This window comes from Stenella coeruleoalba (assembly GCF_951394435.1).
Source record: "Stenella coeruleoalba genome assembly, chromosome: 19".
Lineage (NCBI taxonomy): Eukaryota > Metazoa > Chordata > Mammalia > Artiodactyla > Delphinidae > Stenella > Stenella coeruleoalba.
In genome coordinates this window covers 24,685,809-24,713,123 of record NC_137165.1, presented here as the reverse complement: position 1 = coordinate 24,713,123, position 27,315 = coordinate 24,685,809, and the positions used below count along the sequence as shown (strand labels likewise).

General features: G+C 37.3%; 1 protein-coding gene across 1 annotated transcript in view; it reads left to right on the top strand.

The window, feature by feature from the left end:
- Positions 1 to 27,315, top strand: part of CA10 (carbonic anhydrase 10) — a gene marked incomplete at its 3' end in the record, with an annotated part of 619,202 nt that overhangs the window by 221,821 nt on the left and 370,066 nt on the right. Inside the window, exon 4 of the mRNA XM_079905707.1 lies at positions 21,235 to 21,377. Coding sequence (XP_079761833.1) covers positions 21,235 to 21,377 — 143 coding nt within the window. The remainder of the gene's footprint in view (positions 1 to 21,234; positions 21,378 to 27,315) is intronic.

The window sequence follows — 27,315 nt, the reverse complement described above, 5'->3', positions numbered from 1 at the left end:
TTGCAAAGAGACCCACAAGGTCATGTCTACACCAATGATAACATGTGCTCTGTTTACAAACCTTAGGCAGGTGAACCTCCATTAGGTTTAATGAGGTCCTCCCATTTACCACTCTGCAGAAATCTGGGCTGCTTCTTCCAGTCATTCACGGCCTCACAGAAAAAGGTGGCTCAAAAAGTCTACACAAAGTCTTTGACTTATTTTTTGACATGTGAAGATGCACCCTAAAGTCAAGATTTTGCATTGTAAAAAGTGCCCAAAGCCCTCTGTGGAACAAGGTGGATTCAATATAAAGAAATTCATAAATAATTATATTCTAAAGGCTAAGTAGATAAAGATCTGTTCTATTTGAGAGAACGGAAGCACTAATCATTATGGGTTTCTTTTATTGTTTTACCTTCTTATCAATCTTTTACTTATCGATTAAGATATCTAAACTATTCTCACTAGCAGAAATGCATGAGTATATATATGTGTGCATAGAGAGCAAAAGGGAGTAAGCAAGAATAAAAGATCCATCAGTGTGGTGTAGCATTTACTCAGCATTTGTGGTCAGGATTCCTCATTCATTCATCGATCAGTTGATATTCCATTATCACAGTATAAGTTACGAGGAACATTAGGACATAAAAACATGCTTTCTGCCACTATTATGAGATATTATAAGAAGTGGTATAGGAGAGACATTGGATACAACAGAATTTCAGAGAAAGAAGAGAGTACCACTTCCTGAGGCAGAAAGAGGCATTGGGAAATTCCCAAAGGAAGATATACTTGAGTCCAGCCTTGGAGAATGAGTATGATTTTAATGAGTAGGAAAAGAGCACGGTATGATGAAAGAGGAAAGCCCCAGGACACACAGGTAATGACAGAGTTCTTGTTCAGCTGGAGGCCAAGATGCATGAAGAAGAGCAGTGAGAGATAAGCCCCAAAAAGAGGCTGCTTCCTGAGAGTGGAGTGTCTTGAAAGCTACATTAACAAGGCCCCAGTGTACCAGAGGCAATAAAACAGTTAGATGAATGCAGGGAAAGGGAATCAGGGAGAAATATTGTGAGACTTCTCAGTGGATGGTTATTTTAGATTTTTAGGAGGTTAAAAAGATGTACAGAAGCAATGGAAAGGGAAAAACATAGAAGATACTTCATTCTTCATTTTTTATAAGTTCTGGATTCTTCAGCCTGCTGTCCTTGGAGTCCTTTCATTTGTTGTAATGATGGATGGCCTGAGCCTTGAAACCTTTGTCAGATGGTTTTGAGGTCGGTGTTGATGGTATGTTACCTCTTCTTACCATATGCCTTTCTTTCCTTATTCTTTTCTACTTTGTCTGTTTTTATTATTTTTACTTTTCCTGCCATAATTTTAGGATAGTTTGGATACAGTTCTTATCTGACCTGAATTTCTGATATAGCACCATTTTCAAGCATTCTGCCACCCCTCCTAAGAGTGTGTTTGCATGTTTCTGATCATAAATGCTGAGTTATAGTTCAGGCTATAAATAACACTTGTTACTGGGAGCAGGAGAGGTAGTCTGAAAGGAAGTGAGGAAGGGAAATAGACTACCTGGTAAGGGAACAGGGCAGAATGAGGCTTAAAAGACAGGTGAAAAGATATGGAAAACCAGTTTAGCCTACCTCAAAATTTTGCAGAAGGCTAGCACCACAAAGCGATTTAATTCTGAGACTTGGATGACAGTCCAGGAAATGAGATGCTAATCCTTACGTTAAATGGTAGACCTAATTGGTGTGGGGGAAGAAAGCAAATTCAGTTGCGATGAGCTTAACTTGCATCTTTCAGAAGGCCCTGGTGCTCACATGGTACCAGGCCTCAGCTTTGCTGAATCTTCTATTCCCAGTCAAGAATTGAGTCTGCATTTGCTTAAGCTGAAATCAGTACTAGAACAAAATCGAATGTGTGCCATAAGTTTCAGTTTTTCTTCAAGGAGGCAGGAAGGCCTGGGGTGTCCATCAGGGTCACTTACCCCTTCCTTGATGGAGTCCCCACTTTCTGGGAAGCTAATGCTCTGAGTCTAAGGACCTCAGACCTCCTGAAACATAAAATGCAGTCTCTTTTAAACATCCATTAGCAGCTGAAGCCTCCTGTTGTTACTTTCTCCTCTTCGGTTTTTCTTGAAATTGGAATAGATTTGTTAGCCAATTAGGATAAAAATCAGCCAATTAACTAAATCCCTATTAACTTCTCATGTCTAAGGGCAGGGATGAAAGGAAAGGATTCTTGCTCCATATATTGAGGCTTCTCATGTCTCCTGTTTGGCAATTGCTAAGGATGACTGTTTCTCTCCTTTCTTACAAGGGGAAGGCTTATCACCTGCATTTTATTCCTGGGTATGTCCAGATCATCAGCCAAGAAATTTGGAAAGTGGATGCAAGGAGGCAGACAGTCTTTCTTTATCGTTCCCATGCTGAAAACAGATGTTGTAAGACAATTAATCTCAGTTCATAAGAATAAAATTCTTGGGGGGATTAAAATTTGGCCCAAATAAGCAGTCTTTAATTTTTTTTTTTTTTTGTAAGTACTACCTGCTCATTGTGGAAAGCTTGGAGCATATGAATATAGTTGCATATACATTAATATTTGCCTATAATTGCATTATCCAGGGATAACTTCTATCCACATTTTGGTTATTTTTCCCCTCCATTGCACATTGCTTTATATATTTGAAACAATATTCTATATAAAAATTTATCTTAATGACTGCATAAATATTCTTTATGTGAATGCACCTTATTTACTAAAACTTTTCCCTACTATTGTTGCATATTTAGATTGTTTTCAGTGCTTCATTGTTATAAATTATGTTCAGGTGAACATCTTTAGTCACAAATTATTCTTGGTTTTTAAATACAGTTTATGGTTTCTAAAGTAATGATAAGTGTGGACTCTTTTCTGGTAAGGTGGGAGGTGTGGCCTGGTTGCTGGCAGTGCCTGTCAGAGGCCACATGTTGGTCAAACCCTCATGGCCTAGGGTCTGATACACAGATTCTCAAATCAAGAAACAGAATATTCTTGGTATGTCCACAGATCATCTGGCCCTTGGGGCTTTCTGATTCTTATGAAAATAGCACAGGATGATGAATAATTTGTCATGGTAATCTACTTTATAATGAGGAAATTGGGAAACCCACTCCCAATCCCTGCCCCAATAGCTGAACTATTTCTGTCTACGATCAAAAACAATATTTTTCTGTTTTGAGATTAGAACATTTAGGAATGTTTATCTGAGGTTTGCTTGGTGGTCAAGGAATTAGAACAAAAGAAGGTGGATAACATTGAGGGCTATAGTGAGTTCTGGTGAAATATTGCTACTCCCACCAAGAAACACCTTTCTGTGCCTCTCTCATGTGACAGGGCAGGAAGCAAAATGTGGATGTTTGTTTCTTTGTTTTATTCTTTCTTATCAACGCTTTGGTTGATATGCTTTTCTCCTTTGATCTATCATTATTCAGGTCACCTTGCTGTAAATTTGTGAGACCTACTTTCTCCCAATATATGTTAATTTTATCAGCTGTTTTTCTCTTTTTCCAATTTTTATGGTCTATGAGCAACCTGCATTGGAAGCACCTGGGCTGCTTGTTAATAATGCAGATCCCTGAATCCCACACAGATTTATTTGGTATGAGGTCCCTAATCAGCTCTTTTGACAGCATTTGATTGGTGTGTTTACTTAAAGATCAAGAATCAAGGTGAGTGAGATCACATGGAATTTAAGGGGTGCAGGTTGCCTGGCTTTGAATCCAGGCCTGACTTATTACTGGCTGTGAAACTTAACTTCCCTGAGCCTCAGTTTCCTCACCTGTTAAATTGGGATAATTCACATGATGAGTCTGTTGTGAGGATTAAACTGGAACAGGGCCTAGAATTGAGGTAGTGCTTAATAATAAACCATTAGGCCAACTCTTCATTTATAGCATCCTATAAAGACCTTTGATCCTTTAACCAACTTTCCCTGATTCCTTTCTTTTCAAACATTAAGCTATTCCCTTATTTCCTCACTGAACCAATATTAACTGAGTGCCTCCTATGCTCATAGATTCTTGCTAGTCCCTGAAATTAACACTTCATCATTACACTAAGGCTCCATTGGTATATGTTCATAGCTATCAGTAATCCATCACCTCTGATTAATTCTAGACTTGGGTTTTACTTCTTGCTTTCCAGGAGATCAAAGAAATGTAAAGAGTTGCATCCTTCTGAGAGAAGGGGGTGTACATTCTTCTGTTTGATGACCCAGACTTTGCACAGTGTTTTTTTGTTAAACTGCCAGATTGTTAATGAACTTCTGTACTACTATATCGAAAGTAGTGGAACCGTGTGTTTTGAGACAATGCTTTATAAGCCTTAAAGTGTTGCAAAAGTGAGGGCTTTGCTGATTTTTCTTGATTTCCCAATGCATAGACAAAAGCAGGAAGTGATGGCCAGAACTGGAGTTGAGACTCAGGCTGCTTACAGAGAAAACTTTTAAGGATCTATTCACTGCTAATTATATTTATGACTGTATATTTCTGATTATATTTCTGAAAGTCCTTGCTAACTTTCCTAGGCATCTGAGCCTTTAAAACTCAAATGCTATTTTAATCTCCTGTCACTATGAACTGGTGTTTCCTCTGGGCACTTTGAGTTCTTCTCCACTAAGACCAGGGAGCTGCCAACAATAATGAGGAAAATTCATATTCTCATTATTCCCAAAAGATTTCGGACTTTAATGTCTCAAGCCATTGATTTGAGAGAGCCTTCTAAGCTGGATCAGTCTCAAAGAATGCTTCACTCAGATCATCATGAATTTCTTTTGCTGTGTTGCCATGGATCTCCTGGAGAAGCCATAAGTTGGAGCATGGTTTATTAAGCACCGCACTTTGCCTTAAATGATGATAAAGGAAAAGGCCAGCCTTCATGCTATCTGTTTGAGCAAGCATTACAACAAAGATCTATTCCTTGTATTTAGTACGTGAACCTGAGTTGTACTGCCAGGAGAGAAAAATTATACTGAAATGCAGAGACCCTACTGAACAAGAAAATACTGGTCATTGTAAGCATGTTGCAATTTAAACATGAATAGTTAAGAAATTAGGAATGTGTAACAGTTTTCAAAGCACTTTTACATTCATTATAATTGAATCTTTGTACAATGCTCTGTGAAAATGAGAAATGTCTTTAAAGATGGAAACATAAGTACCAGCATGGGTAGGCATTATTTTATGTTCTAAAGCCATATTGACCAATGTCATGGTCTCCTGTGGTGGTACCACTTTACTTCTTTTTCCAATATGATCATTTGATGCAGCCTTCAATCTACCTTCCATGATTGGTATAAGAAATGGATCGAATTTCTGCCCCAGGCTATACTTTTGAAAGTTCAGAGCATACCATGCCCATGGACATAGAAATGAATAAAATGCTTCTCTGTCTCCTCACTGCCTGACTCATGAAATTCATTTATTCCTCTTCTTACTGCCTACTGCAAGTCTCCTCACTTATCTACTTTCTTCCTTTGATTTTTCATCTTGAACCATTCTTTTTCCTTTATTCCTTTTGGTAACCCAAATTTGGATTTTTGCATTGATAAGAATACCATCAAACCCTAATTGTGTCTGGTATTCATACTCCACAACCTAGATAGTTAAGACCGTATCCATAGGTTTGGACTTATCTTCCCACTTCATTTGGGGAGAGTGATCAGACATTAAATACACATCCTGAGTAAATGCCTGATACTGGGACTGTCACAAAGTAGATGCTCAGTAAAATGTAGTCCTCCCTACTCCTCACCTTTTGTCTGTTCTTCCACCAGTGTATATCAAGTCTTCACTACTTTTTATCCTTTTTTAAAATTCAAACAACATTGCCTGTGAACTTATTATATACTGGGCACTGTGCATAACAATGGTGATTTAGAGACAGAAGTCTGTTTTCAAAAAATGTCCATTTATTAGGAAGACATACATGTATAAAATTGCAACAAGATGTATTAGAATAAAAGAGTTCCCTAGTTGCACAAATATCGGCATGAGATCCATCAAAAGACTGGAGAGTGGAGGGAGTAACAGATAGGAAAATCTTCCTAGAGAGGGCTCTTTGACCTTCATCTTGAAAGATGAGAAAGTGCTCTCTGCATGGGCTATTGGGAAGGGCATTCTAGGCAGTGGAACCACTGTAGGCAAGACATGTTAGTGGGACTGCAAAGGGCTTCATAAGGCTGGGCATATGTTAGGGAACCAGCTGGTGAGAAGAATCAAAATATTAGTAAATCCACTTCATTGCTGGTGTCTTTTCAAACACAAATACTTTTCTTTAAAATTCCCTTAGTAGAAAAATCTCAAGTAAACAACCTAATCTTACATCTAAAGCAACTAGGGAAAGAAGAATAAACAAAACCCAAAGATAGTAAGAGGAAAGAAATCATAAAGATCAGAGCAGAAATAAATGAAATAGGGATGAAGAAAACAATAGCAAAGGTCAAGGAAACTAAAAGGTGGTTCTTGGAGAAGATAAACAAAATGGATAAACATTTAGCTAGACTCATCAGGAAAAAATGGGAAAAGGCTCAAATATTTATTGATTTCTAATTTTATTATTAGAAATGAAAAAGGAGAAGTTACAACTGACACTACAGAAATACAGAGGATCATAAAAGACTACTACAAGCAACTCTATGCCAATAAAATGAACAACAAAGAAGAAATGGACAAATTCTTAGAAAGGTACAACCTTCCAAGACTGAACCAGGAAGAAATAGAAAATATAAACAGACCAATCACAAGTACTGAACTTGAAAGTGTGATTTAAAAACTTCCAACAAACAGAAGTCCAGGACCAGATGGCTTCACAGGTGAATTGGGTTAAACATTTAGAGAAGAGTTAAGCACCTTTCCTTCTGAAACTCTTCCAAAAAACTGCAGAGGAAGGAACACTCCCAAACTCATTCTATGAGGCCACCATCACCCTGATACCAAAACCAGACAAAGGTACCACAAAACAAGAAAATTATAGGCCAATATCACTGATGAACATAGACACAAAAATCCTCAACAAAATACTAGCAAACCAAACCCAACAACACTTTAAAAGGTTAATACACCATGATCCAGTGGGATTTAACCCAGGGATGCAAGGATTCTTCAGTATATGTAAATCAATCTATGGGATACACCACATTAAAAAAACTGAAGAATAAAAACCATATGATCGGGCTTCCCTGGTGGCGCAGTGCTTGAGAGTCCGCCTGCCAAGGCAAGGGACATGGGTTCGTGCCCCGGTCCGGGAAGATCCCACATGCCGCGGAGCGGCTGGGTCCGTGAGCCATGGCCGCTGAGCCTGTGCATCCGGAGCCTGTGCTCTGCAACGGGAGAGGCCACAACAGTGAGAGGCCCGTGTACCATAAAAAAAAAAAAAAAAACAAAAAAAAACAAAACATATGATCATCAATAGTTGCAGAAAAAGGTTTTGACAAAATATAACACCCATTATGATAAAAACTCTCAAGGAATTGGGCATGGAGGGAACCTACCTCAACATAATAAAGACCATATACCACAAACTCACAGCAAAAATCATTTTCAATGGTGAAAAGCTGAAAGCATTTCCTTTAAGATCAGGAACAAGACAAGGATGTCCACTCTTGCCACTTTTATTCAACAATGTTTTGGAAGTTCTAGCCACAGCCATCAGAGAAGAAAAAGAAATAAAAGGAATTCAAATTGGAAAAGAAGAAGTAAAACTTTACTGTTTGCAGATGACATGATACTATACATAGAAAATCCTAAAGATGCTCTCAGAAAACTACTAGAGCTCATCAATGAATCTGGTAAAGTTGCAGGATACAAAATTAATACACACAGATCTCTTGTATTTCTATACACTAAAAACAAAAGAGCAGAAAGATAAATTAAAAACAATCCATTTTAACATTGCATCAAAAAGAATAAAATACTTAAGTATAAACCTATCTAAGGAGGCAAAAGATCTGTATGCAGAAAACTATAAGATACTGATGGAAGACCTCAAAGATAATACAAACAGATGGATAAATATACCGTGTTCTTAGATTGGAAGAATCAACATTGTCAAAATGAATATACTACCCAAAACAATTTACAGATGCAATGCTATCCCTATCAAATTACCAGTGGCATTTATCACTGAAATAGACAAAAAAATCTTAAAATTTGTATGGAAACACAAAAGACCCTGAATAGCCAAAGCATCCTGAGAAAGAAAAACAAACTTGGAGGAATCAGGCTCCCTGACTTCAGACTATACTACAAAGCTAGAGTCATCAAAACAGTTTGGCACTGGCACAAAACCAGAAATACAGATCAATGGAACAGGATAGGAAGTCCAGAGGTAAACCCATGAGGTAAACCCATGCACTATGGTCAATTAAACTACGACAAAGGAGGCAAGACTATACAATGGAGAAAAAATAGTCTCTTCAACAAATGGTACTGGGAAAACTGGACAGCTACATGTAAAAGATAGAATTAGAACATTCCATAACACCATACACAAAAACAAACTCAAAATGGATTAAAGACCTAAATATAAGGCCAGATACTATAAAACTCTTAGAGGAAAACATATGTAGAGCACTCTCTGACATAAATTGCAGCCATATCTGTTTTGATCCACCTCCTTGAGTAATGGAAATAAAAACAAAAATTAAAAAGGGACTTAATTAAACTTAAAAACTATGCACAACAAAGGAACATTTAGACAAAATGAAAAGACAACCCACAGAATGGGAGAAAATATTTGCTAATGAAACGACCAACAAGGGATTAATCTTCTAAATGTACAAACAACTCATGCAGCTCTAGATCAAAACACAAACCCAATCAAAAAATGGACAGAAGACCTAAATAGACATTTCTCCAAAGAAGATATTGAAATGGCCAAGAGGCACATGAAAAGATGCTCAATATCACTAATTATTAGAGAAATGCAAATCAAAACTACAATGAGCTATCACCTCACACTTGTCAGAATGGCCATTATCAAAAAATCTACAAACAATGCTGGAGAGGGTGCAGAGAAAAGGGAACCTTCCTATACCATTGGTGGGAATGTAAGTTGGTACAACCATTATGGAGAGCAGTATGGAGGCTCCTTAAAAAACTAAATATAGAACTAGCATATCCAGCAATCCCACTCCTGGGTATATATCCAGAGAAAACCATAGTTGGAAAGATAAATGCACCTCAATGTTCATTGCAGCACTATTTAAAATAACCAAAACATGGAAGCAACCTTAATGTCCATTGCCAGAGGAATGGATAAAGAAGGTGTGGTACATATATACAGTGGAATATTATTCAGCCATAAAAAAGAATGAAATAATGTCATTTGCAGCAACATGGATAGATGTAGAGATTGTCATACTGAGTGAAGTAAGTCAGACATAGAAAGACAAACATCATATGATACCACTTATATGTAGAATCTAAAAAAAAATGGTGCAAGTTAACTTATTTATGAAAGAGAAATAGAGTCACAGATGTAGAAAACAAACTTATGGTTAAAAGGAGGGAAAGTGAGGGAGAGATAAACTGGGAGATTGGGATTTCCATACCCTAACACGTACGCTAACCCTAAACCGTTGTTGTACCCTAACCTGTACCCGAAACTCTACCCGTTCCCTAACCCTAACCCTAACGCTAACCCTTACCCGATGCCTTACCCTAACCCATACCCTAATCCTAACCCGTACACTAACACTAACCCATACCCTAACACGTACGCTAACCTTAAACCATTGTCGTACCCTAACCTGTACCCAAAACCGTACCCGTTCCCTAACCCTAACCCTAACCCTTACCCGATGTCTTACCCTAACCTGTACCCTAATCCAGCCCATACACTAACACTAACCCTTACCCTAACACGTACGCTAACCCTAAAACGTTGTTGTACCCTAACCTGTACCCTAAACCATACCTGTATAAAATAGATAACTAATAAGGACCTCTAGTCAATACTCTGTAATGACCTATATGAGAAAAGAATCTAAAAAAGAGTGGATATGCATATATGTATAACTGATTCACTTTCCTGTACACCTGAATTAAAACAACATTGTAAATCAACTATACTCTAATAAAAATTATTTTTAAAAGTTCCTTAGAGAGATTTCACCTTGAACAATCACTTCATGAATTATCTTTTATAGGTCTAGGCCCTGTAATCAGGTGTTGTGCTATGTTCAAGTTTCTGATCTTGAGGTGCTTACTTCTACTTAGAAAATGATATTAATGAATTCACAAAACATTGAACAATGTAACCATGTGTAATTAAATATGAAATTATGTGGCATCTAACCAGCTTCTCTAGAAATCCAGAGTGATGACTTAACCAGTAAAGGATGATTTATGGAGGGATTGGGATTTAAATTAGGAATTGTAGGATGTATAGGATTTGATAGGGGAAGGTCAAGAGAGAAAAGAAGATAAATGTGGAATCTAAAAATTCAAACTCATAGAACTAGGGAGTAGAACAGTGGTTGCCAGGATCTGAAGAGAGGGAACATGTAAGTCAAAGAGCACACACATACACTTATAAGGTGAATAGATTCTGGGATCTAATGTACAGCATGGTGATTATAGTTAACAATTCTGTATTGTACACTTTAAATTTGCTAAGAAAGTGGGTCTTAAGGGTCCTCACCTCAAAAAGAAAAGGTAACTATGGTTGTGGTAATCATTTTACAATGTATATGTATATCAAACCATCACATTGTACACCTTAAAAAAATCATGTTGTACAACCTAAATGTATACAATTTTTATTTGTCAATTATACCTCAGTGAAGCACAGGGGAAAAGAGCCCAGAAGTAGGAATGAGCACACTGTATTTTTGAGGGTTTGGAAATGAAACAGAATGATGTGCATCCATTCATTCCACAAACTGTATTGAAGAACTGTAATATGACAAGCACCGGGGAGAAAATAAGACGCAAAGCAGACAGCATAGTTCAGTTTCTTCCATCCATCCATCCATTTAATTATCTACACATTTGATTAGTAGTTGTTGAGTTGTTGAGTGTGCCAAGGATTGGAATGGGAACTGAGAGTGTAATGATGGCATTGAATCAGAGCTCTAGGGATACAAGACAACACAGATCTTGAGTAATCTAATCCTGACCCTTGCTGTGCACTAAATTCTGTTGTGAACCAGAGATGTAGCCTATTTTCCAGTCATGGTTCTTCTGTGTCTGCTCAGCTCTCATATCATTTGTAATGTGGAACTTACCCTGGAGTTGGGGAATTTAAGGAATTGTTACAAAAACTAAAGTACATGGCATTGGGAACTGGATTAGGCTAGTGGTACCTTGGTTGGACAAAAATCATTTGAAAGCAAAGAATTCACCCAGATTTGATCTTTAACAAGATTTTGGGGATGATAGAGAGCTACAGTTAGTGAGATGCCTGCATGTTTTATTGCCTGCTAATAGGAAGCATGTTGATGCCAAAGTCAAATAGGAAAATTAAGAAGAGAAGTTAAATGTGTTGGTAGAAGTCACTATGTCAAAGAAAGCTAAATCTAGCATCTCAACAGAAAATACATGCAGGCTTATTGGACAATCCATCCCAGTACAGAATTGGGAAAAGACCAACAGATCATATGTGTGTTTTTGTTCCCTGTTTAGTGACCAATTTTATCGTGTTTGGACCCCAAGACTCAGGGATAGCACAAAGATTATTTTTCCTGATGTAATATGAAGATAACTGAGCCCTTATTTTTGCAAATGGTAAAGAAAATGCCTTAAATACCTGCCAAAACCAAGACAGACTGGAACGGCTGGAGATTTCTGTAGGATTACCCAAATGTGAACACTGAGAAGTTGTAAAAGGCGACTGATCTCCACATACATCTGGGCAAGAGGGCTTTCATCATTTACCTACTTTTGAAATTTGTATAATAGTAATTTTGTGCACACATATAGAGAGAGTGAGAATTAGAGGGAGAAAAAGAGAGGGAGATGTTTACATACTCAAACAGATATGGATAAGGGACACTGTATTTCAAGATATCCACATGTTTTGCAGGATTTTAAAAGTGTTTCACCAGATGTTTGAATTTGTAGGGAATTGTTGTCTAATAACGTGTTGGTGAATTTTTCAGAATTTAACACAGTTAAATTCCTAGGGTCACTAATCCTAGCAAGTTTCCCTGGAGCATGTATAGTCCTTTAGAGGTAGCAGGGAAAGAGAGCAGGCTTTTTGATCAGGAAGCCTGATCTTATAAATGACCTTAAATTGTAACTATACTCAAAACAATATGGCACTGACACAGGAATATAAATATAGGTTGAATAATCCAGGAAGACTGGAAGCAAATCTAATGTATATGGAAACTTAATATGTGATAAAAGTAACACTCAGTTGGTCACAAAAGATGGTTTGTTTAATAAATAATAATGGCATTATTCAGTTTATATCTGGGAAAACCTTAGACCCCAGATTGTGGTCTAAGTATATACAAATTAATCTCTGATAGATTTTAAAAATAAAATTGTAAAAACTATAACAGTAAAAATATTTTTTTTAATATTTAGGAAAATACTTACAAACACTCTAGTTGGATATGCAATATTAAATAATAGAGAAAACAGAGAAAGCTTGTGCACAAAAAGATCGATAAATCCAACCATATAAAATTTTAAAATCCCTAGATAACCAAATACCAAAAAATGAGCTTAAAAGCTAGATAATAGGCTAGGAGAAAATGTTTATAGCATGTGACAGAGGGCTAATATTTCTAGAATTCAAAAGATAGGTAAAACTCATTTGAAAAACACAAATAACCCAGAGAAAAATACATGAAGAATAGAATCAGAAGAGAAATGCAAATAGCTAATGAGCATATGAGAAGATACTCAACCATGGCAGTAGTTAAGAAATGCAAATTAAATCAGTGAAATCCCATCTTTCCTATTAGATTGCCATAAGTAAATAAACAAACAAATAAATAAATAACATTCAGTGCTATGGAGATTATGGGGAAGTGGACATACCACACATAGCTGTTAGGAACATAAATATTTATAGACACTGCCAGTATCTTTTAAAGTAACCTGGCAGCATCTATTAAAATAAAGCATGTACATACCTTGACTAAACAATACTACTAGTATGAAAAGTATATGTTTGAGGCTATTTACTGCAACATTGATTTTCATGGTAAAATAAGATGGAAACAATCTTAATGTCTTTCATTTAGGAAATGGTTTAGAAAAGTTAGGTGCATTCAAACTACAGCAGCTCTGTAGCCTTTCACATGAATGAGTAGCTCTACGAAGGACTGACATAGAGGGCATTCATGGTATATTGTTACTTGAAACAAAAATTATTTTTATAAATAGAACTTCTCTCTGTGTATAGGTACTTGAATATGTTTGTATGAGCATAGTGAAAGATGTTGAATGATGCCTAATAAAGTGTTCACACCAACTACCTCAGGGCTGTCATTGGAAGGAAGGAGGGTGAGATGATTACCTCTTGCTTTATATGCCTGTGTATTGTTTCATATGTTACTACACATGCATTACTTTGCTTCCTTTGTCTTGTTATTTCTTTGTTTTAGAGAAAAGAACTGATTTCAAATTCTAGTCCCTCTACTTACTGGCCAAGTGACCTTGGAAAGTCATATAACCTCTTTAAGTCTTATTTTTCTCATCTACAAAGTAACAGTTAATATTATCTCACAGAATTGTGGGGAGGATTAAGCAAGATAAGATATGTCAAGTTCCTAGCACAGAGATTATGGTGACTGATCAGCAAATGAAAACTCCCCCTTCCTTCCTTTCACTTCACCCTCTGTTGATGTGCTTGCAGGGATGCAAGCCAGTTAGCATATTAGAACCAATCCCAAACAGGAGGATGGAGCTGCTATACAAACAAATAATCCACCAACTTCCAAAAGCTAAATTAAAATTATTTTCTTTGTAGATAAAACCATGCTGGGTGACCCATATCACTGCTAACTCTCTCCATTCATCCAGACGTTGAGAGCTATAGATCCAAGAAATAATTTCACATGGTTCATTAAAAGTATGAAATTGAGAGACAAATCCTATGACCTAGACTGCTCCCTGCTCTGAATTCAGGTTGGGATGTGTGGGCCTCTGAAACCTTCCCCTCTTCCGCACTCCTGCCTGGAAACTTTACCCTTTTCATCTCTGGAATGTTATGGTGGTGGGATCACAGAGCTGGTGGCCACACCATTCCCCAACATCCCCTCATGGTAATCCTTCTCCAACATTCATTGAATATTTGTTATAGAAATGACACTATGCTAGACCTTTTATAAGCATATTCTCACTTATCTTCCCAACAACTCTGTGAAGTATCATCTTCATTTTACAGATGGAGAAACTAAGGCTATAGAAGTTTAACCCCCTGCTCAAGGTTGCATGGTAAGGATATGGTAGCTCATGGTCTTTCTCCTATGTAATACAAACTCTCCAAGTTGAGGAAGTCAGAAGATCCAGTGGCTTAAAATCTCCCTGCATAAAAGTTATTCAAATTCCAGCAATAATTTGTCTCAGTTTCTAGAAAAATTTTAGTCTTTTAACTAGTTATAAGATTTGTATGGCTTGTAGTTTCTATTCATACTTTCAGGATGAATTCAAACGTCTCCTCTGCTAGGAAGGCTGATGCCATCACTTGAGGAAAGGGTCAGGGTCAATTTACTCCCCTGTCTCCATTTAGACTTTAATATTCACACACCTTAATTATAACTCATGTTTTATTATAGCATGATTTGTTAGCTTGCCTGTCTTCCCACAATTAGAGGTCTTCATTAGAGTGGGAGCATTTTTAAAAATCTGGCTCATAGGAGATATTCCATTATTTTTTTAGGTGAATGCACAAATTAATGATTATGTATTAAGTAGGATATTTCCAACCTTTTAGAGATTCCCAAGTGAGAGAATGGGCAGCTCTAGTTAGAAGCCCTCCATGTAATATGAATCAGAGTCCCAACAATGGAAGAGGAATTGCAGCAAAGGAGTTATTCAAAGCCAGCTCCCCTTATGATATAAATTTGAAATCAGAAAGGGGCCAAAAATCCTGCAGCAGTGAGTATTTCAAACATGCTCATTAATAATGGCTCAAAGTGGAGATTTATTAGAGTTGAGAATAGGGAAAATGACAGTAAATCAGCTCTGGTGAGGAAAAGAACAAGGAAAAGATATGAGTTCTTATTTTAAATGTATTCATATGCTTTATAACCCTACAGTAGAGATGGCTATATTGAAGCAGAAGCCTTTATTTGTAAGGATTGAATTCACTGAAAATATGTTTTATGCCAGTATTCATTTTCCCAACTTGCAATTGCTTTCCTTTGGCCAAAAAGTTGGGAACTTAGTTTATTGCTTGAAAGCTAGAAAAGATTGCCTTAGCTGAATCTCTTCATGAAAATATTCCTTGCTTCAAATGATTACTTGTAATGCACTAGTTGCATCATAGGAAAATGCTATTTTATTGGAACGTGTGTTGAAGAGAATAGTTTTTAAAACATTCAATTAGTTGTCCCTTTGAGATAGAATTTAAACAAACCCAAAGCAATAGGATTAAATTCTCATAAAAACCCAACTGTTGCTTAGAAACCAATTCTTTTCCTACTCAAACTACTCCAAGGGTAAGCAAGCTCACTTTTGGCTGTATTCCAACCAAGGCTTTTAATTCATAAATCAGACCATGGTACTCCCTTGCCCCAAATTCTCAGTTGCTTTCTAATACATTAGAGTAAAATGCAAGTTCCTGTCCCTGGTCTACCTGGCCAACCTCATTTCATCTCACTTTTCTTCTCATCTGGCTCATCTAGTTCAGGTTAACTTTCTTCCTCTCCACTCCTTAAACACATCAGGCTCTTCTCTGCCAAGACCTGCTCCTCTCCTCTTCTTTGGACACCCTCTCCCCTGCCACTCTTCAGAAGCAACTCCTCTCAGTCCTTCCAGGGTTTGTTAGATGTCACCTCCAGAGGAATTATTCCTGGCCATTCTACCTAGGTTATCTCACCAATCCATACTATATTCTATATTTCATTACTGTTTTAATTGTTTCTACAGCGTACTTGCAAATAGTTCTAATTACATAGATACGCGTATATAAACTTGGAGATAAACATTATCCCCCATATCCCCTACTAGACTGCAAGATCTATGAGAGCAGGAACCATATCTGTTTTATTCATTACTGACTACCCAGAACTGATGGCAGTGCCTGGCACATAGAGTAGGTCCTCAGTAAATATTTGCTGCATGAATTCACAGTGTCAAGCCTAATGTCTGGCACATAATAGGCTGTCAATAAACACTTTTTGAGTTTGTATTGTTTCCATAGGATTTAGCAAGTCAATAAATTGCATGAATTAATTCCAAGTGTCAAACTCCTTGCCATAACAGCATGGTCTCTGCAAATTCTGCTGAGACGACAAATGACAACTCAGGACAAATGAACAAGGAGGATGTCTAAAAGCTCAGACTGACTTTGGAGCATTTTCTATAGGATACAAATGTCATCGAGACAAATTTTAACTCAGTATCAAACTTGATCCCTCTAGTTCATTGCTCTCTCAAACTATTTCTTATTTTAGTAGGAGCTTTTTTGGTTTTGTCTGAGGGTTACCATGTGTTAATAAGCTAAACTTGAGCTTTTTGTCTCACTGATTTTGAATAAGCAACCGATAGGTTTTGAATTTTCCAAGGCTTATGTTTTACGTAGCTGAAATCAGTCACTGAGCATTTTCATAGCTCACTGGACCCAGAGCCAAGAAACCATTGGGTTTTGTAGTTTATAGTCACAATGACAGCATTGCCACAGGGAAATGTTTTGGCAAGATGACACATAGCTGTGATGCAGCAGTTAAGTTCCATTGTTTAGTCTCTGTGAAAATTAATTTGCAAAAATATCCAAGTCAGGTGTCTATTTTAGGTTACATGTAAATTAAAAGATTGTGTGAAAAGGATTCTAGAGATGGTGCCATTCAAACATTTCAGACCAGTTGTTTACTAATTAGAGTAATTCTCACTCAAGTTTACTTTTTCACATTTTTTCTCAACAATAAGTTGTATCAGTCAAGCTAGAAAAAGACACCGCATTAGCTAGTAAACCATAATAACTGATGCTTTAAAAAAAATGACAGAAAATTTAAAAATTTGATTTATTGGGACAACCATGGGAATGAAGAAAAAAATAATTCAGCAATGATTCTCTAAATTTGGAAATAGAAGCAGTGCCATAGCGTTCTACAAAGTCACTTCTGTTCCCAGGGGTGACATGGGGAGTTTATAAACCTGAAGGATCAAAAATATGGAGCATAGTTACATATTAGAATTGTGGGGATAACAGAGTTCTGCACAAATCCAGAGGGAGAGTTTCTTACTCTAAATCTTGAAACCTTAGTTCATTTGTCCAGCCTTGCTCTGAAGGTAAAGTCTACTGGCTCACTCCCATGCTCTAATAAGTATGGGAACTCCATGCTTCTGTTTCCACAGCCTTCCTCCTATAGCATTTCCCTAGAACCTAGATTACATGACATTTGTAGACCTATTCTTGGTCCCTTTCGGCACCTAAGGTCCGTGGACTAGACACCTTAATTATTGTCCCAACACATAACAATGATTCTAAGAGCATTGACTTCTTTCATCTGGACTAGAACCTTGCCTAGTTCAGCTCTTCATGAGCAGTCATCCCCATTAGCTCTCCTTGAGGCTCTGCAGATGAGACACAAACACATCTTATCTTGCCTGAATTGAAGCCTTGTTTCTACCCAGCTATAGTTGAATGGCTTTTTAAAAATCCTAACTTTATTTGGGATGATTGATATTTAAAGCAGTTTGATTTAAACCTTTGCACTTGAAATTTATTTTAACTGGAGACTAAGCATTAATGTTACTCTTGATTTACCAAAAGAGAAATGGTAGCAAAAGTCTTCCATGGCCATAACAACAATTTAACTCTGAAACTCTGACTCTAATTACCTGCTCATGTATGAAGCCTGCTGGGGTTGAAGGGATTTAGAGCACTGTGAGTCTTGAGACCTGGGTACCAGTCCTTACTCTGTCCTTCCCTGCCTCTCCCTGGGTGTGTGGTCTTGGATTGAGGACTTTATCTGCCTTTATGGCCTTAATTTTGTTTATTCATTTAGATTAGATGACCACTAAGGTGGCTTCTATTTCTGAAAGACTATTAATTTATGGCTGATTTAAAATGAGCAATCCAGTGATGAATAAACTTTGATACCTCTTCAGGAGTGGAGCTAATGAGGGTCACAGATTAGCAAGGAAGAGTGTTTCTCAGTTATTCCTCAATTGTCTAAGCAAGTGGTTAGAACCAGACACACAGGCCTCGATAGTGAAGTGGGTATGTAAAACCCTGAAACTATTTGTCATAAAGAATGCCATGCCCAATAAAAGCAAATCAGACGTTCACATAACATTTTTGCTGTTTGTGTTTTTATGGGGGTACTTTTGGGGTGTGAAGTTTATTTGTAAAGCACAGAAGCATCTGCCCACCCATGTTGCCAATATAATAGCAGTCTGGCAATCCATTTATAGGATTTGATTATTTTTGTTAATAATTTTCATGGGAGTATATGAAATACAATATGTATCATCTCTTACTATGTTTATTATGAATCTGCCTTCCAGGGAAGGTCCCCCAGGACATCATAGATGGCCTGATTGTCAAAGAGGTTCTTGTCTCACAGGATTTTAAAGATAAAAGGGGCTGTATTAGTTTCCTATTGTGGCTGTGACAAATAATAACAACTTAGTGACTTAAAACAACACAAATTTATTATCTTAGAGTTCTGGAGGTGAGAAGTCTGAAATGAGTCTCATGGGGTTAAGATCAGTGTCAGCAGGCTGGTGTTCCTTTTGGAGGCTCTAGGGGAAGAATCTGTTGCTTTGCCTATTCCAGGTTGTAGAGGCCACCTGCATTCTTTAGCTCATGTTCCCTTCCTCCATCTTCAAAGCCAGCATCTTCTGTCCTCTCTGACCTCTCTTTCCATCCTTAATTTTTTTCTGTGATCCTTCTACACCTCTCTCATAAAAAAGACCCTTATAATTATGTTGGGCCCAGATAATCCAGGATAATCTACTCATCTCAAGTAATTTAGTAATTTCTGTCCAGTACCTTTTACAATGTAAGGTAACACATTCACAGGTTCTGGGGTTAGGATGTGGACATCTTTGGAGGGGGCCATTATTCAGCCTACAACAGAGGCCATAGAGACCAACCAAGGCCCAAGAAATAAATGGCTATCTAAGGGCACACAGCTAATTTGTGGCAGTGCCATGACTGTATCCCTGGCATCCTCACATCTGCCATGTTTATGTGCATCACTGAAAATCACAGGTAAGAACATGCACTGATGGAGGATTTATTTTTATAATAAACTTGAAATGATTGAAGAATAAGTCTAAAATTAAGTCAGTGATTTTAAAAGAGCATTTTATAGATGATAGAAGTTTATGTTTTTTAAATACATTTTTAATGCAAGAGCTTCCTTAAATATTGTAATTTTGCTAGGTCATGGTACCTTCTAAAGATAAAGTGACTTGCAGAGATAAAATAGCTTAAATAATGATGGGAAATGAAAGTGCCAAGGAAACACATGTACATATTCTTCTATCTACTTCCCCTTCCCCTCCTCCTCCTTCTCTTTCTCTCTCTGTAACCCTGGCCATTGCTGCCATTTTGAAAATCTGTTATAGCTGGAAAGTCAATTCAAACTTTTTAATTAAAGGGGGTGGATCTACCAGAGGCTTATTGCCAAGGGGTTAAACCAAATTAAGTTATTTGCCATATTTCACAATGAAGCCCACCTTATTTTGGTGTTGAAATATTCTTCTAAGACTCTAAGGAACTTGTTTTTATCACTTCTGCCCAATAATTTCCTATAACAATTAAAAGGGTTATAGAATTTTGAATTTAGATGGGACTAGACATACCATCCAGCCCCAAACTTCTCTCTTTCATAGTATCTTTGGCAGGTATTTGCCATACACCTCTCTTGCTTCAGTTTTCTCCATCCATGATGTGGGAAGGAATAATGGCTGCTGTAAATTAAAGGTTGTATTAAATTTGAGTTCCTGAGAGGACATGTACATTTGAGAGGGTTGTGACTTTATTGTTAGGTTCATCTTCTGTAGGAATCGCTCCCTGTTTCCACTTCCACTGCTGCAGGCTTTGGTGCCCCTCATCTAGAGTTTCATATACACTTGACTTAACCTCATACTGTACCCCACCCCCAGTGTGGTAATTGTTCTTACATGCATCTGCCTTCTTCAAAATTCAGCATAACCCAGTGCTGGACATGCAATAGGAGCTCACTGGACTGCTGATAGATGCTGTGCATGGATGATTGAATGATGATCATACAATCTCAGAGGCATATAAAGGACACATGGATCTAAAGCCTCAATAAAGATACTGAGGGGGCAGGAAAATGTTGAAGATATAGTCGCTGATCTTCACTGATGTAAAATTAGTAGGTTGGCTACCCCACTTCTCTGCTAACTTTTTCAAACAGAAGAAAATAGGACTGGAAATTGTCCAGAAATTTATTTTAATAGATTCTTTAATGTGACACTGAAAATGAGTGGATGATTTCCCTTTGGATATTTGCACTCTGCACTCAATGCCATCTTTTTCTGCTTATTAATGAACACATTCTTCAGCTGATGGTACATTAAGTCAACTTGCCAAGCTCCTGTCTGGCATTGATAGGGGGTCATAAAATAATTCACTCCCTCAGCAGAATAAATACTTTATATATGTTGAATGCTACTTCTTTGAAAAGCTTATAAAACTTTCTATCTAGAACAAGGTTGATTCCCATATCATTCCTGCCAAACAGAAAAGCAGAGCATCAACTCAGGAGTTGCTATATATTTAGTGTACCTCAATATGAAAAGATGATGTGGCTGGACTATGCCACCTTCTTATTAAGTCATTAATGCTAGCTATCTATACCCATCAAAGAGGCCACAGAATCAATGGGTCAAAAATAACAAAATCTGATCTTAAGACATCATGAAGCTAAGAGTTAGAGAAATTGACCAAGATTCAGACCAGGAAACTGCCATAATGACACCCAAGGATCTCTATGTGTGGGAAACATTGGATGACTCTCTTTGATTTTATGACTTTTGTGCCATAGCTCTTTTTACATTGTTTCCCCAGCCTGATTCTAAAATTTCTTTCTGTTTCTAGTTCCTTCTTTCTGGGGATTGGTGAACTCAGCTTGGAATCTTTGCTCTGTGGGGAAACGGCAGTCACCAGTCAATATAGAGACTAGTCACATGATCTTCGACCCCTTTCTGACGCCCCTTCGCATCAACACTGGGGGCAGGAAGGTAAGCAGCCATGTTGCTTCCATCGTGAAGTTGAGGACAGGGAGAGATGCTGATTCTGAAAGCCAGCCTTCCAGTCCTTGATCTCTGTGATGAGTTTGTCTTTCTACCCAGGAGTAACATCACAGACCTCAGGCCTATTGCCAGCAAATATAATTATGTGTAAATCATGCTTTTTCTCTCTACCTAGTCAAACCCTCATGCTTCTGATTACTTCTTTGTATTCCCTGGATGTTGCCTGAAGTCCTATCCCTTGGTAGCTCATGAAAGAAAGTCAGAAAACAGCATTGCCTCCCCTGCATATCATGCTGGGAAAATTCTTCCTCTCAGAAACCTCTTTACTGGGGCTTCTTTTAACCTCAACAAAGTGAAAAAAAAATTAACAAAAGTAAACTCAGACATTTATCATCCTGGAAGGAAAAACAAACAAAAATCACATTAGATGATTTATAAGAAAGTAAATAATTAATTTTACTATGGCTTGCTGGCTAAGAATCATAGCTCCTGCACAGAAATGCTGAACTATGCTTCTCGATTCTCACATCAACATCCCTTCTTCCCTCTCCTTCCCCCATGATGAGCTCCTCCTTAATTTGTGGAAGAGCATAATGTCCATGGGGTTTCCTCATCACTGGAATCTAACATTTTTGTTTTTTTTTTGTTTTTTCTGGTTTATCTATATTTAGCTACCCTTACTGTTGAGTAGATTGTTGAAGGTGGAAAAAACACACACAGAAAATTGTGTTTGAAAGTGATTTAGCTGTTGTGAACTCAAGAGGAATGGAAAATCATTTGTGTGCAAGAACCTGGGGTTAAAATTTGGATAAATTTCACTACTGCTGGTGGCTGATTCTCCAGGGGTTGGGCTCCTTGGGCTCTGCTTTCTACTCCCCTTATGCAGTCTGTTCACCTTAATTACCACAAGTTTGTAAGTAATCTTTTCACCTTCATATATGTTGTACTTTTTTCTTATCACATAATTTTCACACATGCACTGAAAAATCGAATGACCTATCAGGATTTTGTTAGTGACTTTGACTTAGGTCACAAGGCAAGTTTTAAAGGATCTTGCATGTGATTGAGACTATTTAGCTAAGTAGTGTTTGTGTTTTAAATATGACTTAGGAAGCACCTTTGTAAAAAGGTCCTATATAAGTTCATGACATTTATTGTTCTGATCGTATAGAAAACTAACCTACCTTAATTATTGTTCCAATTACAGTTTTATTTTACAAACCCTAAAAGGAACTTGACTTGGCTTCTACATATACCTCTCTTTAAAAAGTTGAATCATTCAAATCAAGTCATGAGCATGTATAGGTTCACTGACCAGTATATAAAAAGGGCAAATTGCAATTTTGAGTATGCAATCACTCTTTCTTTCTTGGAGAGTGTGATGGAGGGCATAACTGTATTCTAGGCAAACTGAGAAATGAAAAAAAGTAAACACACACAAAGCAGAAGGAAGGGTGGTACCTGAATTCCAGAAATTACCTGAAAGATGGCCAGCAAGGCTGAAGCACAGAGACCTATGAGGGGTTGATGAGGAGATAAGGATGGAAGAAGAAGGCAGAGGCGAGATCCTGAGGCCATGTTAAGGAACTGGATTTTTTCGTAAGAGTATGACAAGGATTTAAAGCATTATTAGGTAAAAAGCACATAGGGAGTGGGATGGAAAAGGTAGCAAGCTAACACAAACAGTGAATATACAAGTTTCATTTTCCATCATACCATCTTAGAGGAAGATCTTGATGTGAAAGAAATAAAAAAAACTAATTCAGGAAAGCTTCTCTCTAAAATTTATTGGGAAAGAAGAGAATGAGAGATAGCTGGAGTTAAAAATCATTCATAAGTTATGTTATCTTTTGGTGTTTTTTTGTTGTTATGTGATTTAAAAGTATATTTTCAATTTAGTAAAGTATACCTGATCCAAATCAATTTTCAAATGCTTTGGAGTTTGGAATTTTGGAAACATTTACTTTTGATGGTGTAAATATTTATATCTGGCATGCTTTGTGTTGTCAGCTGTTTGAAGAGCTGAGAACCATTTGATTATTTCCTTTGCATTTGTGAAAGGTGGAAAATATAAAATATAGATGGTAGTTGGATAAACTAACTGGTAATGTAATGCCTAAACTTGATAGACAATAGCTAAATCATGTTTGCAAACTATTAAAAGATGGTGTTTAATGAATTGGAGATTTATTTTAGAAGTAAGGATTCAAATCACTGGCTCTGAATTTAGTTTTTCCTTGAAGAAATGTGTAGCCAACTTAAAAGGTTTAAAAACCTCTCTAAAAGATTGAGAGGTTTTGTAGAATTTGGGCAAGCTGCCACATTTTGAAGTCTGAGATCAGCTGGGTATCAACATGTTAAATGCATCCCAGTCATTATGTGTTTATGTCACATTTGTATCTATGAGCATTCTTCCTGCTCATTGTTAAATGTACCTTATTTACAAACCCACAAAGCAGCTCTGCTGCAGTACCTCACTGTGTTACTGTGTTTGTTTGAACATATTTGACTTGGCATAGATCTCAGATGATGAATTACAGGTTTTGTTTGTTTGTTTGTTTTAGCATGACGTAGAGCTGAAATTCAATGTGAACACAAGAATACAAAGGGTAATAATAGATGAGAATCAAAACATATGATGTCTTGGATATTTATTTTACAACAAATGTGGTTTCTTTTACCTTTTAAGATGCTTATTTACAATGATAATTTTTAAACAATGTTTGTTTTTTCTTGAAGAAGAGTACTTTTTATCCAGTTGTTCATATCTGACACATAGGACAAAATCCAAAATAAGTGTACTTTCAAACAACACTCACATATTGTTGCATTGCATATGGATATAAGAATCCTACTTTGGGAGAAATGTGTCCAAGACAGAGGAGTAGGAAGACCCTGAGCTTACTTCTTGCCATGGGCACACCAAAATTGCAATCATTTACAGAGCAACTATCTACAAGAACAACCTCAAGACTAGCTGAAAGATTTTCCACAACTAAATCTATGAAGAAGGAACTGCATTGAGTTGGGTAGGAGGGGTGGAGACATAATATAGTCAAAACCCACACCCCTGTTTAGGTAACCTATAAACAGGAGGACAATAATAAATGCAGAGGTTCTCCCCAAGGAGGAAGGGGGACCAAGCCCCACATTAGGCTCCCTAGCTAAGGGGTCCTGCAGCAAGAATATGAGCCCCCAAAATGTCTGGCTTTGATGGTCAGCAAGGCTGACATATTGGGAGAGTTGGAAGGCTTTAGGAAATAGAGACTCTGCTCTTAAAGGGTGCACACAAAATCTCACATGCTAAAGGACCCAGGGCAGAATCAGTAATTTGAAAGTATCCCAGATCAGACCCATCTGCAGATTTTGGAGAGCTTCTCAGAGAGGCAGAAGGAAATTGGGACCCACCTTGGAGACACAGACACTGGTGGCAGTGCCTGGGAACTTGTTATACCTCAAGGACACTTGTGCTGGCAAGCACCATTTTAGAGTCTTCTTTCTATCCTATTAGTGCCTGGGACTTACACACCAACCAGTGAACCAGCACCAACCCCGGACCATCCCAGACCCCACAGCCAGCTGCCCCAGGACCTGGCTTAGACCACCAGAAGGACAGCACCAGCCCAGGGACCCCCCCAACCCATGCAACCAGCTGTACTGGGAACTGGTCTAACCCACCAGTGAGCCAGCAACCACCACGTGAAGCAGAGTCTGGTGGCCAACCAGGCAGAATGCAGCCCCACCTACCAGCATTCCCACAGTAGTTGGTCCTGCCACAACAGAAAGGCCCATGCAGCCCACATAGGGGGCACTCCTAGAGCATATAGCTCTGGTGACCAGAAGGGAGTGTGCTGGTAGGCTCCATAGGACCTCTCCTACAAGAGGCCACTTCTCCAAAATCAGGAAATATAACCAAATTGCCTAACACTGGATATAAATACAGAGAATAGGCAAAATGAGGAGATGGAGAAATATGTACCAAAGAAGGAACAAAACAAAACCTAAGGAAAAAAATTTTAACAAAATGGAGATAAGCAATCTGCCCAATAAAGAGTTCAAGGTAATAATCATCAAGATGCTCAGTGAACTCAGGAGAAGAATGGATGAACACAGTGAGAAGTGTAACAGAATTAGAAAATATAAAGTACCAGACAGAGCTGAACAATCAGTAATTTAAATTTAAAAATACACTAGAAGGAATCATGGTTGATTAAATGATACAGAGGAGTGGATCAGCAAACTGGAAAAGTGCAGTAGGAATCACCCTAACAGAACAGAAAAGAGAAAAAAAATAATTTTATAAAATGAAGATAGTTTGAGACCTCTGAGACAACATCAAGCACACTAATATTTACATTGTAGGGGTCCCATAGAAGAATAGAGAAAGAAAGGGTCAGATAAATTATTTGAAGACATAATAATTGAAAACTTCCCTAACCTGGGAAAGGAAACTGACATCCAGGTCCAAGAAGCACAGAGAGTCCCAAAGAAATAAAGCCAAAGAGGGCCACACTAAGACATTGTAATTAAAATAGCAAGAATTAAAGATAAAGAGAGAATATTAAAAGCAACAAGATAAAAGCAACCAATTACATACAAGGGACCTCCCATAAGTCTATCAGCTGACTTTTCAGCAGAAACTTTGCAGGCCAGAAGGGAGTGGCACAATATATTCAAAGTGATGAAAGGAAAAAAAATCTATAACCAAGAATACTCCACCCAGCAAGGCTATCATTCAGATTTGAAGGAGGCATAAAGAGTTTTAGAAACAAGAAAAACTGAAAGAGTTCAGCATGACTAACTGGATTTATAAGAAATGTTAAAGGGACTTATCTAAGCAGAAAAGAAAAGGTCACAATTAAAAATCTGAAAATTACAAAAGGAAAAATCTCATTGGTAAAAGCAAATATACTGTAAAGGTAATAGATCAACCACTTATAAAGCTAGAAGGAAGGTTAAAAGGCAAAAGTAAAATTATCTATATCCACAATAAATAGTTAAGGGATACACAAACCAGAAAGATATAAAATAGGAGGTAAAAAAATTAAACTTGGAGGGGGAGGAGTAAAAATGCAAGGTTGTTAAAATACACTTGAACATAAAATAATCATGTATTGCTATATATTTTGTTGGCCAAAAAATTCATTCAGGTTTTTCCATAAATTGATAGCAGATACACACAAAAAGGAAAGGAATCCAAATATAGCACTAAAGATAGTCATCGAATCACAAGGGAAGAGATCAAAAGAAGAAAGGAACAAAAAAGAACTACAAAAAAACCCCCCAGAACAATTAACAAAATGGTGATAAGTGCATACTTAACAATAATTACTTTAAAGGTAAATGCACTAAGTGTTCCAATTAGAAGACATATAGTGGGTAAATGGGTAAAAAAGAAGGCCCATATATATGCTGCCTACAAGAGACCTACCTCAGATTTAAAGACACACACAGACCGAAAGTGAGGGATGGAAATAGATATTCCATGCAAATGGAAATGAAAACAAAGCAGGGATGGAGACACTTAGACAGAATAGAGTTTATAACAGAGACTGTAACAAGAAACAAATAAGGACATTATATAATGATCAAGAGATAAATCAATGAAGGAAATATAACAGTTTTAAATATATATGCTCCTAACATAGATAAGAGCACCTCAATACATAAAACAAATATAAACAGACATAAATGGAGAAATTGACAGTAACTCAATAATAGTAGGGGACTATAACACCCTGCTTACATCAATGGACAGATCATCCAGATGGAAAATCAGTAACACTGGCCTTAAACAACACATTACACAAAATAGTATTAAAAGATAGATACAGAACATTTCATCTAAAAGTAACATAATACACATTCTCTTCAAATGCATATGGAACATTATCCAGGATAGATCACATGCTAGGCCACAAAACAA